The following is a 16312-nucleotide window of genomic DNA, read 5'->3' as shown; positions in this document are numbered from 1 at the left end:
TCGGGCAACAGCTCAGAGTTCAGGCTCCTAATTTGGCCTTTGAGTTGAGCTGGCTCCGTTTTTGCGGCGCACTCAGCTGGAGACGCGTTGGGCTTCCTTTCCAGGGGGGACGAGCTCTGACGTCTCCGGCTAAAGCCCACTGGAGATGCAGACCCCAGTAACTGCTCCCCAATGCGCCTCAAGTTTGGGCTTCTAGAAAGTGAGACCGCTGGAATTCTTGGGAGATTTCTCCTGTAGAGTTTAGGAAAGTGTCCAGCAAAATCTTCATCCAAATTGGTTAGAATATGAGTGTTTCTTGAGTGGGAATCTGGCTAGAGAGGTCGTGAGCGAGGGGGCGTGATAACCAGTCGACTACTGAGTTTGGGGGAGGGAAGGTTTTTTACTCTAACCCCAGAACTCTGACCCTAAACCAAACCTTAAACCCAACTACTTAGACCCCCAACTCTGTCCTAACTCCCTAAACAGGACCCTAACCCCAGTGGACAGATGCACCAACTCCTTAACCCCAACACCCTAATCCTCGCCCTCTCCCTATAGTCCTATCCTCATGCTGAACCCCGGCTCTCTAGCCCCTACTCCCCAACTCTGACCCTTTTGTCAAACCCAACCCCTAACCCTAACGTCACAACCTGATCCCCCCAACCCTGACTTTAGATTGCTTAGGCTGCAATGGTCCTGGGATCAGTAAAGTCCTCATCCTTATGTCTCTGTAAAGCTCCTGGCGCGATGGGTCCCTGATCCTAGACTAGGTTTTCTAGACACTGTGATACAAGTACTAACGACCAATTATACCCCTAACCATAACCCCAGCTCTAACCCTAACCTCCCCACCTTCACCCTCTGAGCACTAGGCTTTCCATGTCTCCAGTTGGGTAACAAGCATCCCGGCATCAGAATTATGAGTCATCGTGGCAAACTGGCCCCTTGGGATAGGACCCAAGAGTCTCACTAACTCCCTTTGGGAAATGGCAGCAGAACCAGTAGGAATCTGATGGTTGAATGGCTTCAAAATTGGCTAGAAATCCAATCACAAAATGTCAAAAATTGAACTTGAGAGTGGAGATATATTTGACCCACCATTAAACCATCACCCTTAATTCTACCACAGCAACCTCTAGCCCTTAACCCCAGCACCTAACCCTAACCCTTAATCCTCCTCCCCTATGTATAATGATAACCTGAACTCTAACCCAAAGGGCCCAAATGTCCCGGGTTGATTTGGACAGTCCCAGTCTTTCCTACCAGTGTCTCAAGTGAGTTCCCAGGACTCTAATAATGTGTGTTTGAGCGACAGAATTGCTAATTGGCCACTAGGGACTGATGATGTTAGCAATGAACCCAGGAGCCTAGTGAGAACATCACATTTAATATTCGTACCCAAGCTAAAATTGCTGGTCTAACATCTGCATGTCTCCAGCTGGAGACCGGAAGACCCAAACGTTTCTGGTACCACACTTCTTCCGAGAGCCCAGAAGTGTCCCCCAATTTCAGTTCCTTGGTCAAACACTTGGGTTGTTTTCTAGCTGCAGACGCTGTGATTTCTCCAAGGAGAATTTCTCTGCCACTTGAGCACTTCAGCACCTAATTCCTGGGTTCTGTACCTGGCTGTGCCACTGACCTGCTCTAACCAGGTCCCTTCCTCGCCCTCTGCCTCAGTTTCCCCTCTGACCCTTCCTTTACCTTGCCTATTTGGCCTGTAAGTTCTCTGGGGTAGGGACTGTCTGTCATTGTGTCTCTCTGCAGCACCCATGTAATGGGGCCCCCGACCACAGACAGGGTCTGTTTAGCACTAAGTGATTTGGGGGCCCTGATCCTGGTCACTCTGTGACACAACCAGGAAGACGGGGGGCAGCCTCTCTCAGGCACCCACTTACGCACAGACATTAACAAGACCTTGCAACAGTCTCACCACAAGCTGTCTGCTGTGCTGAGTGGAGCAGAGTGGGGCTCCGTTAGGGGACGCTCTCCCCCGGCATTGAGTGCTGGGCCCAGTGCCACGCTAGGGCCCCCGTGCTGCAGGGAGCCGGGTAGGGGCTGCGTCTCATGGCCTCGCTCTCTCTCCCTTTGCAGTTAGCCCCACGGCCCCGTCTGTCTTCCCCCTGACCTCCTGCCCCGACGACGACACCACCCCCCAGGTCACCTTCGGCTGCCTGGCCAAAGGATACTTCCCCGAGCCGGTCACCGTGACGTGGAGCCCAAACGTCACCTCCTCGGGCATGAAGACCTATCCCTCCCTGCTGCAACCTTCCAGCGGCCTCTACACACTCAGCAGCCAGGTCACCGTCCCGTCCAGCAGCTGGGAGTCTAACACCTATAGCTGCAACATAGAACACCAGCCCACCAGCTCCAGCATCTCCAAGGAAATCCCAAGTAGGGACGGCGCGGGGCAGCCCGGGGGGGGAAGGGGAGGGGCTGGGGGTCTCTCAGGTCCCTGATCTGGTGACTGGTGCAGGGAGAGAGGATGGGAGCCTGCCGGCGCTGTGAGCCAAGGGAGTCGCTGTGGTGGGTGGATGGACGGAGAGGGAGAGACACCACGCCGAGAGAAGTGATGGGTGCTGCAGTGCAGGGAAAGGGGCAGAGGGCTCTAAAGGGGGCGCCGTGCGGCGGGGAGTGGGGGGCTCCGTCGGGGGCGCCGTGCGGCGGGGAGCAAGGCGGGGGGGCTCAGCAGGGGTCTGTACAAAAAGTAACCCCTGCCACCCTTCTGCCAGAGATCATTAAACCCAAGGTGGAAGTCCTCCACTCCTGCAGCGCCGAGCCAGGCAAGGTGCAGCTGGTGTGCCTCATCTCCGGCTTCTCCCGCGAGCCTTCCGAGGTGGAATGGCTGGTGGAAGGCCAGTCTCAGCCACTTGATGGTCACACCGACCCTGCCAAGAAGGACGCCGATGGCACCTTCAGCACCCGCAGCAATGCCAGTGTCTCCCAGGACGAGTGGCGGAAGGGCAAGACGTACATCTGCCAGGTGCCGCACCCGGACACTGGGATCAAAATCCAGGACCATGCCCGCAAGTGCGAAGGTGACGGTCACTCCCGCTAGGCTGCCTCGGAAGAGACGGGGCAGTGGCGGATGTAGAGGGAGTGGGGCCCTGTGATCACCGTCATCTTTGGGGCCCCCCCTTGGGACCCAGCCAAGAAAAAGATCATTTTCTCTTCTCCCCCCCGGCCCCGTTTCTCATTCTTGTTTTCTTCCTCCTCCTCCTGTAAGTAATAGCAAGTAAATGAAAATAAAGGGAGGTACCTTGACTGTTGTTGTCGTCGAACTTATTTTCCCACAGACCACTTGAAAATCGCTGGGGGTCTCGGCGGACACGTAATGATCTTTCCAAATATTGCGTGTACCGTTCGCTAACGATTGTAAAGCGCTTCGGATAAGAGCCCTTTGTAAAAAAATGTAAGAAAAGGTGGGGTGAGGGGTGTGGCCAGGAGTTAGGGTGCGGGAGGGGCTCAGGCAGGGGGTGCGGGGTCTGGGAGGGAGTTAGGGTGCGGGAGGGGGTTCAGGGTTGGGGGTGCAGGGTCTGGGAGGGATTTGGGGTGCGGGAGGGGGCTCAGGGTTGGGGGTGCAGGGTCTGGGAGAGAGTTAGGGGGCGGGAGGGGGCTCACGGTTGGGGGTGCAGGGTCTGGGAGGGAGTTGGGGTGCAGGAGGGGGCTCAGGCAGGGGGTTCGGGGTCTGGGAGGGAGTTGGAGTGTGGGAGGAGGCTCAGGGTTGGGGGTGCAGGGTCTGGGAGGGAGTTGGGGTGCGGGAGGGGGCTCAGGCAGGGGGTTTGGGGTCTGGGAGGGAGTTGTGGTGTGGGAGGGGGCTCAGGGTGGGGGGTGCAGGGTCTGGGAGGGAGTTGGGGTGTGGGAGGGGCCTCAGGGTTGGGGGTGCAGTGTCTCGGAGGGAGTTAGGGTGCATGAGCAGGCTGGGGCTTGGGGTGCACGGTCTGGCCAGGAGTTAGGGGGAGGGAGGGGCTCAGAGCTGGGGCAAGGGATCGGGGTGTGGAGCACTTCCCTGGGGCAGCTCCCGTATGGTGCGAGGGGTGCAAGCGGGGTGTGAGGAGGTGCAGGCGTCAGGGGGAGCAGGGGGCTTTCGGCGTGGGGGGAGCAGGAGTCAGCACTGAGGGGGCGGGGTCTGGGAGGGAGTTAGGATACAGGAGGGGTCTCAGGACTGGGGCAGGAGGTTGGGGGGCAGAGCGCTTACTTGGGGCAGCTCCATTTGGTGCAAGGGGTGCAGGGGGGATTGTAGGGGGTGCAAGAGCTCCTGACTGGTGCTCAGGGTGGCGATGAGGATGGGGGGGTGCAGGAGTCAGGGCAGGGGTCTTAGGGGTGCTCCCTGCCCCCTGCCCTAAGTCACCCCAGCCCCCTGCCCTGAGCAGTTCATGGCAAGGGGCTGGGGGGCAGGGGTATGTGTAGGGGGAGTGTGGGGACCCCTGTGTTTTACTGTAAATCTGCGTCTGGTCCCGCTGGCTCCAGGGGCTCCTGCTGCAGGCTCCGCCCACACCGGCAGCCAAGCTCCCCCTCCCCCACCTGTTCCCTGCCCCTCCCCCGCCGCCGAACAGCTGTTGGCCTGCGCTCCTGAAGGGAGGGGGAGGAGTGGGGCTGCGCTCCTGAAGGGAGGGGGAGGAGTGGGGCTGCGCTCCTGAAGGGAGGGGGAGGAGTGGGGCCAAAGCGCGCCGGGGGAAGAGGTGGAGCAAAGGCAGGGCCCAGGCCCTCCCCCTACACACGCCACCCCCTCCACCCCTTCTTGTGAGCCGCTCGGGACAGGGGGCTGGGAGCACCCCCACAACCCCAGCCCCCTGCCCTGACTCCTGCACCCCCTCACAGGCACCCCCAGCTCCCCCACCCCCTGACGTGACACCTGCACCGCCCCGGATCGCCCCGATCACCAAACAAGACCTCCTGCCGCCCCCCCCACATCCCCACCTGCACCCCTCGCACCAAACGGAGCTGGCCCAGGTAAGCGCTCTGTGCCCCGACCTCCCGCCCCAGCCCTGAGCCCCCTCCCATGCCCTAAGTACCTCCCAGACCCTGCACCCCCAGCCCTGACCCCTTCACTCCCCCACACACTCCCAGCCCCCTGACTTCCCTGACTCCTGCACTCCCCCACACACACACCCAGCCCTCCCACCCCAGGCCCTGACTCCTGCACTCCCCCACACCCCCAGCCCTGAACTGAGCATGAAACAGGAACTCCCGCACCCCCTGCCCTACATTCCCACCTCTCGCACCAAACGGGAGCTGCCCCCGGGTAAGTGCTCCACACCCCAACCTCCTGCCCCAAGCCCCAGCCCACTCCTGCACCCTAACTCCCTCCCAGACCCTGCACCCCCAGCCCTGACTCCTGCGCCCCCTCACACCCCTCAAACCCCCCGCCCTCCCTGATTCCTGCACCCCCCCACATCCCCACCTGCACCCCTAGCACCAAACAGAGCTGCCCCAGCTAAGCGCTCCACACCTCAACCTCCTGCCCCAGCCCTGAGCCCCCTCCCAGAGCCTGCACCCCCTGCCTGAGCCCCCTCCCACACCCTAACTCCTGGCCACACCCCTCACCCCACCTTTTCTTACATTTTTTTACAAAGGGCTCTTATCCGAAGCGCTTTACAATCGTTAGCGAACGGTACACGCAATATTTGGAAAGATCATTACGTGTCCGCCGAGACCCCCAGCGATTTTCAAGTGGTCTGTGGGAAAATAAGTTCGACGACAACAACAGTCAAGGTACCTCCCTTTATTTTCATTTACTTCCTATTACTTACAGGAGGAGGATGAAGAAAACAAGAGAGAGAAATGGGGGCGGGGAGAGGAGAAGAGAGAATGATCTTTTTCTTGGCTGGGTCCCAAGGAGGGGCCCCAAAAATGAAACTGAGCCCAGGGACCCACTAACTCTAAATCTCCCACTGGGCAGGGCCAAGTTTCTGCCCTCGCAGCTGCCCGGCCCTGGGGCCCCCTGTCATTGGGGGGCCCTGTGCCAGGGCACTCTGTGTTTTACTGGAAATCCGCCTCTGGGGAGGTGGAGGCCGGACTGGGCTCGAGGGGGTAGAGGACTGCGGGGGAGACTGGGATGGGCTTGGGCAGGGGAACCCAGGGCTAGTGGCTGACCTGGGCTCTCCCGTCCCCAGAAGAAGCAACATCTCCCAGCAACATCCAGGTCTTCCTGGTGCCCCCGTCTCCCGCCGCCCTGTATGTGGCCCAGAGCCCCATGCTCACCTGCCTGGTGGTCAACCTGCCTAGCAACTCCAGCCTCCGGGTGGTCTGGTCCCGGGAGAAGCCAGAGTCCATTAGCCCTGATCGCCTGGACATCAGTGAGCAGTTCAACGGCACCTTCACCGCCTCCAGCTCCATGCCCATCCTCACCCGCGACTGGGATGCCGGAGAGACCTTCACCTGCAAAGTGGAGCACTCAGAGCTGCCCTCGCCCCTCATCAAATCCATCTCCAAGAAGCCAGGTAGGAGGAGAGCAGGGTCCCTAAGGGGAGAGACTCCCCTATCCCCACCCCCAGCAGGGAGGGATGCTCCTTAAGGGGAAGCCCAAACCCCCAACAATCTGGGATCCCGGCCTTGGGTCCCTTTGCATCCCCACGTGAGATGGAGACCATCCTATCCCGCATCCTGCTCTCCAAAACTACCAGCTCCCAGTCCCCAGCCCCTCCATCCTGGAGGAGAGAGGGGATGTTCCTACCCCCACACCCACACACGCACATTCCTTCTCCCCGCGTGGCCCCAGCTGAGTGATGTGCATGGCTCCCCTGTGTCCTCCATCCCCACGCACCGAAGGCAGGCGCTCTGGCCCAGGCATCTACCTCCTGCACCCCCACAACGATGAGCTGAGCAGCTCCGAAGACTCCATCAGCCTCACCTGCCTGGTGCGGGGCTTCTTCCCCGAGGACATCTCGGTGCAGTGGATGAAGAACCACAAACCCGACGAGAGCATGGAATACATCACCACCCAGCCCATCAAGGACGGAGCCGGCCACTCGAACTTCTTCCTCTACAGCAAGCTGAAAGTCAGCAAGGCCAGCTGGAACAGCGGGGACACCTACACCTGCATGGTCATCCACGAAGCCCTGCAGATGAAGTTCACCCAACGCAGCATCACCAAAGTCTCTGGTAAATGAAGACGTCTCCTCCCAGCCCCACTGCTAGTATTGTCCCATACAGCTTCCTGTAAATAATCTCTGTGCCCGCAATGACAACAAGTGAATAAACAGAACGAGTCTGAGCTCACCCCCAGGTCTCCTTGTTGTGGTGTCACTGGGTGAAATCTGCAGGTCGCCCAAGGTGGACGAGGTCCCAGGTTGCAGGCTGGGAGAAGCCGAGATGCTACAAGTCTGGGGATGCCAATTCCCAGATCCTGAATGGGTGGATACATATACACCATGGACGGATGGGTAGATCCATGGGTAAAGGCCATGGAAGGAAGGATGGGTTGATGCCATGGAAGGAAGGACTGGTAGATACATGGGTTGATGCCATAGAAGGAAGGATGGGTTGGTGCCATAGGAAGGAAGGATGGGTAGATACATGGATACAAAAACAACACAGAAGCAGTGATGGAGAGGGGGGTAGATGGACAGTTACACACACACATACTACAGAGCCCACGTCCAAACCCAGGTCAGTTGGAAGGCCCGGTGTTCAGAGAGATGGTTAGATGGATACATACATACTTCAGAGGGAAGGACTAATAGACCAACAGATATCACAGAGAGAAGGAGAGAGAGAGATTATTATTTGGATTAAAGTAGCACTTCCACCCCCAACTCAGATAGGGTCCTGTTGGGCTGGGTATGGCACAGACACAGTGGGAGACAGTCCCTGTGTCAAAGGGCTCACACCTAAATAGAGAAGGAGGGAGAAGAGACAGAGACACCAAGAGGGGAAGCGACCTGCCCAAGGTTACGTCCGTTACTGAGCTCGAAACAGAACCCAGGTGTTCTCAGAGTCTCACCCAATCCCACTAGACTGCGCTGCACTGCGGGAATGATGGGTGGATGGTTCACGGGTGGGGTGCCAATGGATAAGTGGATGGGGATAGATGGATAAATCTATGGTGAAGGTAGGAGGGGTACCCCTTCTGAAGGATGAAGGGATGGATAAATGGATGGCCGTAGATGGACTGCGATAGATGGAAGGCTAGAGATGGGGATAGGTGGGGATGGATGGATGGATAAATGAATGGGTAGGTGGGTGCATATGGTAATGGACCAGTACCGATGCAGATGGATGGTGATGGACTGATGGATGGATGGGCTGGTACAGATGGTGAGTGACAGATAGACGAGGATGAACGGATGGGTGAATGTGGCAATGGATGGATGGACGACTGAGTGTGTTAATAGAGACATATGGTGATGGATGGTTGGAGATGGATAATATATAAAGGGATGATAGATAAGTGGATGGGGTTGTGTGGATGGATGGGTGATGATGAATGGATGGATGGGTAGGGATGATGATGGAGATGGATGGATGTGGAGGTAGGAGAATGGATGGGTATAGATCTATATGGATGGGCGGAAGATATAGAAAATGGTTAGAGATAAGGATGGATGGAGTGTGGGATGGCTGGGTGAGTAGGTGTCTCGGTGGATGGCCAAGCCATCCCTGGCATCTCACTGAGGCAAGATCCCCTCTAGGCTATAACCCATGCATACCCAGAGGGGCACCGTATCAGGATCAGAATTTACCCTACACCCCCGTCCACTTCAGAGAGGAGCAGATGCCCCATGGGGATTTTCCAGACAGAGTCAGTGGTGGGAAGGTAATTAAAATACCATGACCCCCACACCCACCTCCTCTGCTGGCTAGGAGGCTAAGGGGTTTCCCTCCACCCCTTACCCTCAGTGGCAGCTGGGGACGGGGAGATAGGACAACGTAAGGCAAACACCTCACAGCAGGGATCAGCTCCTGGGACTCAGTCCCCACAAAGTAGCAGCAGTAGTAGGGCTGTTATCTGGAGAGGACATTAAGCAGGGACTCACTTAAAGTCTCGCTAGCTCTGGTGACATAGGGGGCCCAGGCAGTGGGGTGGGACAGATGATGCAGATACCCCTATGGCCCCCCACATGAGTACCGTCTCCTACCCAGCCCCTCACTCACACACCTTCCCCCCCATGTGTGTATCAGCCCCAAGGCTGGATGGGCGAGCGCAGGGCTCAAACCCACCAGTGCAGCACACAGAGCTCGCACCTGGCATTAAAGAGTGGGTAGCCTGCAGCGGCAGTGTTAGGGCTGTTATCCTGGGGGCCGTGCAGGGGCACACAGAGAAAGAGAGTGTGCGGGTTGGCTGAGAGAGAGCTCAGTCCAGGACAGATGGACACACCAGTCACATGGAATGACCCAGGGACCCTCCCACCTGGGCTGTCGTGTTTCTACACACAGAGACACACACAACACAGAGAGAGACAAACATGCACCCACACAGATCCATGCACCTGTTCTCCAGACATCTCTAGGGCAGAGGGCTCAGTAGGGGGGACCGTGCTTCAAGGAGCAGCATCTATTATGTATCAGAGAGAAACATTAGATCCCATCCTTAAAATTCTTGTGGCTCTGTTCTTAAAAACGACAGTGTTCAAAATCCCCACAGCCGAGGCAACTCCAGGTTGGCAAGAGAGCCCTGTATAAACAGGCCCAGAGGTTGCTGCGTTCCATCTGATGTGGCTTCTGGGTGTTTAGTTACATTGGGATCAGGGTCATAGAGGCACACGTGTGAAATCCATCCATCCTGGTCTGTAGGGAGCTCCTGCACCATGGCAGCATCCCGGCACCTCGCCCACCTCAGAGGGATCCTGAGCCACCTTTCACAGGCAGAGAAACTGAGGCACAGAGAAATTCAACACGTGGCCAAGCTTCAGTGCCAGGGTGTAGGGCCACGGCCACATGGGACGAGTGAGATGAGACCTGGGAGGCTCTGCATCCTTCATTTCATCACAGCGGGCAGGGGTGGGTGGATGGATGGAGGGGTGTGTCTTAGGGATGGACTGCTGGGTGGATGGGGGGGTTGCTATCATGGATGGATGGATGGATGGATAGAGGGGTGTGTCTAGGGATGATGAGTTTTGGTCATGGATGGATGGATGTACCTAAAGGTGGATGGCTGGAGGGGTGTATCTAGGAATGGTTGGATGGATGGAGGTATCTAAGGATGGACTGATGGATCGATGGGCGGTTTGTGGTCATGGGTGGATGGATCGATGGGTGGTTTGTGGTCATGGATGGATGGAGGAGTGAATGGGGATGGGCAGATGGATGGATACATCTAGAGATGGATGAACGGAAGGAGGCATGTGTCTAGGGATGGAATGATGGATGGTTTGTGGTCAGGGATGGATGGATGTATCCAGAGATAGATGAGTGGAGGGATGGAAGGATGGAGAGAGAAGGGGATAGGCAGGTTGGTGTTGGACTCACAGTCCGAGCTCTCTCTGTCACAGTGGCTGAGTTGGAGTTGATGTCTCTTTCTCTCCCCCAACAGAGGTGATCGTGTCAGGTGAGTTTTGCAGTGAGGATGGAGACAAGGAGATAGACGGCCTCTGGTCCACCATCTCGGTCTTCATCACCCTCTTCCTCTTGAGCGTGTGCTACAGTGCCACCATGACCCTGTTCAAGGTGAGAGAGAGAGAACGAATATAGGAACGAAAGAATGAATGAGTCTAGCACAGTAGCGAGTGTAACGATGCTGCCTCTTGTAACGATGCTGCCTTTGGTGGAACGCTTCTGAGAGTATCAATTAAGGCCAAATTGCTTAGAGAAGGGCAGTTACAGCCCAAGGCTGGGATTTCTCCACTTCTAAGGCACACCAAACCAGCCAGACACAGAGGACTTTGGTTTTACCTCACTGGCTAACCACAAGTCACACAAGCAATTCCCTTAGACACTCCAGTTTCCCAGTATCACCACTAGTGCCCCTCGTTATGGGGACGAATGGTTATGAAAACCAATACCCAGTAAAAGAGAAAAAGTTCTCACAATCCCAAAGGACCAAGCCCCAGACCCAGGTCAATATACAAATCAGATCTTACCCACAAATCCCGCTGTTGCCGATCCTTTAGAATCTAAAATCTAAAGGTTTATTCATAAAAGAAAAAGATAGAGAGGAGAGCTGGAATTGGTTACATGGAATCAGGGACATACAGTCATGGCAAAGTTTTCGGATCAGGCTTGTAGCGGTGATGGAAGAAAGGGCAGGTTCAAATCCAGTCTCTGGAGAACATCCCCAGCTGGGACAGGTCCTTCAGTCCTTGGTTCAGCGCTTCAGTTTGTGGCAAGGTTCCTCCAGAGCTATGAAGACAAAATGGGGGGTTTTCAGGGCCTTTTATAGTCTCTGCCGGTGGAAGAGCAGCCTTTTGTTCTTACTGTGGAAAATCACAGCAGCAAGATGGAGCCTGGAGTCACATGGGCAAGTCACATGTCCATGCCTGGCTCAGTTTGCAGGCCGACGCCATTGTTTACATGTTAGTTTGAAGGTTCCCAGGAAAGCTCAGATGTGGTTTGGCATCTCCCAAAGTTCACTGTCAAGTAAGTGTTTCTTGATTGGGCACTTACTGAGAACTGTCCTTTCTCAAGAAGCTGAGCAAATGCTTCACTGAGGCTACTTAGAATCAAAACGCATTGAGATACAAGTCCACAGCCAATATCCATAACTTCAACTACAAAAGTCATACACACACACAGACAGGATCATCACAACCAGCAAATCATAACCTCGTCATAGACTCTCGCTCCACAACCTTTGTATAATATTTGCTGCAAATATAGAACAGTGGTTGCAACAATGATCTATACGGTGATAGTTTATGGCAACAATGTCACATCCCCAACGCACAATTGATGCAGGAAGGAATGACACAAACATCACTGACTGCATCCCAAGAGCTCCCCAGTCCCTGGTTCTGTCTTACTACAGCTAATATTGGGTGAGAAGCTGTACCAGCGTGTAACAGAAACGGTTTCTCAAAGGCATGTTCAATGACCTGACTGAATCTCTTTACAAACTCAAGGGAGAACGTGGTTTGAACAATAGTGGGTTGGCTCTGCTCTTGCAGCACGGCTCCAGTATGTCTGACGGGATTTTGCCAAGAGCTAAAGAAAACAGCTACTTTATTTATCCAAACTCTGGCAAATGTTTGGAACCCAATTAATATCCAGTGAATGTAGATATTAATGGTGTCCATAGGATATGAATCGTGGCATTTAGCCGTGAAAGCAATAGGGTAGTGTGCCTCGGTTTCCTTTTCGTACAGCACATTCGGTCTGGAATGTCTTTTCCCCTGTGAAAAGTTCGAATACCGTTTCCAGGCATTAACGGTGAACCGTCGCCATCACAAGGCCTTTTCACATAAAGTGTGTTCTCATGTATTTCTTTTAACAGGTTCAAGGGCTCTTCCAAAAGATTAGGCACATTGGACATTTTTACAGTTCTTGGTACTAGCAACACATTCGTTACAAAAATTACCAGTAGCAAGAACAACAAATTCATTGCAAGTGCCCATCTACCATCATTTTTGTCATGCCCCACCTTTGGCTCAATACCACTGGGGTTTGGGCCTTTCAGGGTTACCCTTTGCAAAATCAAGTTCTCTTTTTCCTCCTTGTCCTGAAGGATCAAACCCTGATTTCTCTTGCTTAACAGAATTCACTGGCTGATTGGCCATAAAATTGTTCAGCTCTAAAACATTAGTAGCCAAATCTGTCCTCAGACCCTGAAGCACAGACGGCTCCCTTACAGAATCAGCGCAGAGACATTCCTCTCTCAACGTCTCCCCAGCAAACTGGTCAAGCACAGCCACTTGGTGTTATAGGGCTGCTCGACTTCCTTAACAGCTTTCCCTCCATCTGAGACCTTCTCAAAGCTATCCACATGGGATCTTTCAAAGGGAAAGTCAGTGGATCCATTCACAACAGAAAATTTCTGGCTGTTAGGACCTGAAACTTTCTTGATTCAATCGCTTCCACACCCTTCAGCTACAGCAAACTGCTTGCACAGATTACCCTGAGGATTCCTTTCCCGAGGAGCTTCTCTAAGCAACAATTCACCCCTCACAGAAATTCTGCCCTTACCCGGCCTCTTCACCTAGGGCTGGCTCTAGAGGAACACTTTCCTGAGCAACAAGGGACTCTTTCTGGGTCTCACGTACATTCCGCATTACCTTTGGCTCGTCAGGTGGATTTCTACACAATCCCTTTCAGGCAAACTCATAGACTCGCTAGATAAAAGGTTAGAGGTACTCTCTTTCCCTCTGCAACTTTCCTCACAGTCACTGGCAACATGGAAGTTCTCAGGCTCAACACAAACAAGTTTAGGAATTATTTCCTTCTTGCTACAAGTTGTCAAACTGTCAGTAGGTAACACAATCAAAGCCCCTTCCTGCTCTCCTTGTGCCCTGGCTTTTCCCATCAGTCTGGTCAGCAGGACAGACATTCGCTGCTCATCTGGGATCCCGTGCAGAGTGCATCGACCTTTCGAAAGCAGACAGAAATTCCTCTAGGCCGTCAGGATCTTTGTAAATGGGACACATCCTTTCCCAGTTCCTCTCGTTATGGAGGGGAAGCGGCGCACCAGGGAGCGAGGACTTTCTTTGCTCTTCCATTCCTCGGAGCTGAAGTTGGTGAACCTTCTGCTCGGCAGCCAGCAGCTCCCTGTGCCCCCTACGAGCCCTTTCCTTGCTCTCATCCGCCTCCTTCTTTCTTTCATCAGCTTCCCTTTCTCGCTCAGCATTCCTTTCCTTGGCTTTTCTCTCTCCCTCAGCAGCTTCTTTCTCTACTTCAGCCGTTCTGCTGCTTTTCCAGCCATCGACTGTCTGCTCGTTTCTCTTCATGCTCAAGTTGCAGTTTATTTCCTGCCTTTTGCATTCCAATTGCTTCTGCAGCTTCTGTAGCCTCAGGTAAGGGCTGTGCTCCTGCCTCCTGATCGCTGCCCATGAACAGATCTCCCAGTCCTCCATTTGTAGCTTTCTTTTTAAAGCTTTTCCCCTTTTCTGAACACAAATCTTCCAGGGCTTTTCTCTCACAGCCCTCATACGCTCGTTGCTCACCCATTGCAACTGCTCTTTAGCCAGCCAAACTCTCAACACCAAAATTCAGCTTTGGATAGTGTGGGGTTCTGAGCCAAAGCGTAACAGATCTAGTTCTGTGGATCCCAGCCCGACTACACGACCGTAAGGACGCTGCCTCTGGCGGGACACTTCTGAGAGTCTCAATTCAGGACAAATTGCTCAGAGCAGGGCCGTCACAGCCCGAGGCTGGGCTTTCTCCACTTCTAAAGCACCAAACCAGCCAGACAGAGTCTCAGGTTTCCCTCCCCACTCTGGACTCTGGGGTACAGCTGTGGGGACGCGCATGAAAGACCCTCGAAGATTATATTCCACCAGCTTAGGTTAAAAACTTCCAAAAGGCACAAATTCCTTTCCTTGTCCTTGGACTGTATCGCTGCCACCACCAAGTGATTTAAACAAACATTCAGGGAGGGGCCACTTGGAGCCCTAACCCCCCCTCCCAAAATATCCACCCAAGCCCCATTCACCCCCTTTCCAGGGGGGGCTTGAGAATAATATACCAACCAATAGGTTAACAAAGTGAGCACAGACCAAATCCCTGGTTTTTAGGGGACTGAAAATCAATCCGGTTCTTAAAAGAAGAATTTTATTTAAAAAAAAAGTAAAAGAATCACACCTGCAAAATTGGGATGGAAGAGAACTTTACAGGGTAAATAAAAAGATTTAAAACACAGAGGATTCCCCTCTGACTCTGCTTCTCAGACACAAAACAGGAATAAAACTACCGCTTAGCATAGGGAAAATTTACAAGCTAAAACAAAAAATAATCCAACGCATTTCCTTGCTATTACTTACAATTTCTGTAATTTTAGACATATTATTTCAGGATCTTTTTAGGAGCTGGGTTACCTGCTCCATCTCTCTCTTTGTTCTGAGAGGGAACAACAAAGAGAGCACAAACAATCTGAAAGTATCCTCTTTCCCCATTGGTCCTTCTGCTCAGGTGTCAACTAGGTTAATTGCACTGATTAATCCCTTACAGGTAAGCGATTCTGTACCTCTGGCCAGGAGGGATTTTATGTTACTGCACACAGAGGGGTTGGAACCCTTCCCTTTATATTTATGACACAGAGAGTAATGGCAGAGTTCTTGGTGCAGGCTTGTAGCAGTGATGCAGGTTCAAATCCAGTCTCTGGAGTCCATCCACAGCTGGGATGGGTCATTCAGCCCTTTGTTCAGAGCTTCAGTTTCTAGCAGGGTTCCTCCAGAGGTCTGAAGCAGGATCGAAGACAAAATGGAGGGGTTTTCCAGGCCTTTTATATTCTCTGCCCGTTGAAGGACACCCCTTTCTTCTTACTGTGGAAAATCACAGCAGCAAGATGGAGTCTGGAGTCACATGGGCAAGTCACATGTCCATGCATGGCTCAGTTTGCAGGCCGATGCCATTGTTTACATGTTAGTTTGAACGTTCCCAGGAAAGCTCAGACGTGGATTGGCATCTCCCAAATTCATTGTCAGTTAAGTGTTTCTTGATTGGCCACTTACTGAGAATAGTCCTTTCCCAAGAAGCTGAGCAAATGCTTGACTGAGGCTACTTAGAATCAAAACACATTGAGATACAAGTCCATAGCCAATATCCATAACTTCAACTACAAAAATGATACACACACACAGGATCATCACAATCAGCAAATCATAACCTTGTCATAGACACATCATACAACAACCTTCGTACAACATTTCCTGCAAATATAGAACAGTGGTTGCAACAATGATCCATGCGGTCACAGTTCACGTCAATAACGTCACAGAGGGCAGCATGGAAGGGAAAGAAAAAAGGGAAGAAGGAAAGAGAAAGAAGAATAGGTGAATAAGACAGAGACTGAGTGAATGAGACACAGACATAAAAGCAGGAAGGGATGACACAGACAGACAGATGGACCGAGCAGCTCCCCCAGCCCTGACCCCTCTCACCCCTGCTCTCTCTGCCCCCCTGCAGGTGAAGTGGCTGTTCTCCGCCATGGTGCAGATGAAGCAGGCGAGTGGCCCCGAGTACAAGAACGTGATCCAGCGCGTGGTGTAGGGGCCGCTGCCCCCGTCCGCCCGGAGACAAGGGGCCGGGACTCCCGGCTCTATTGGTGACACCACCCTGAGTCCCACAGCTGCCCCCCGCTAGCGCTGTGCCCCTGGGAGACCCCCTGGGGGGAGCGAGGAGCTCACCCCACATGGCCTAATCCGCCCTCAGCCACTGGGGACGCTGCCCCGCTGGGATCTGGGCTGAGACCAGACAACTCATACCATGCAGGGAACCAGCGCCCCTAGCGAGGAAACAACCCGAGTCC

The 16312-nt window shown here is 53.9% G+C and overlaps 1 gene segment (V, D, J or C); it reads left to right on the top strand.

The window, feature by feature from the left end:
• Positions 1-171: 171 nt before the first annotated feature.
• LOC141997130 (Ig gamma-1 chain C region, membrane-bound form-like) lies at positions 172-16053 on the top strand. The segment is given in 7 exon segments: positions 172-199; positions 2071-2370; positions 2709-3020; positions 6096-6419; positions 6748-7080; positions 10451-10584; positions 15970-16053. Coding segments are annotated over 7 exon segments (1515 nt in total).
• The last annotated feature ends 259 nt before the right edge of the window (positions 16054-16312 follow it).

Source organism: Natator depressus, chromosome 13, assembly GCF_965152275.1.
Source record: "Natator depressus isolate rNatDep1 chromosome 13, rNatDep2.hap1, whole genome shotgun sequence".
NCBI lineage: Eukaryota > Metazoa > Chordata > Testudines > Cheloniidae > Natator > Natator depressus.
The sequence above is the reverse complement of the archived record's forward strand: the minus strand, read 5'-3'. Positions and strand labels throughout refer to the sequence as shown.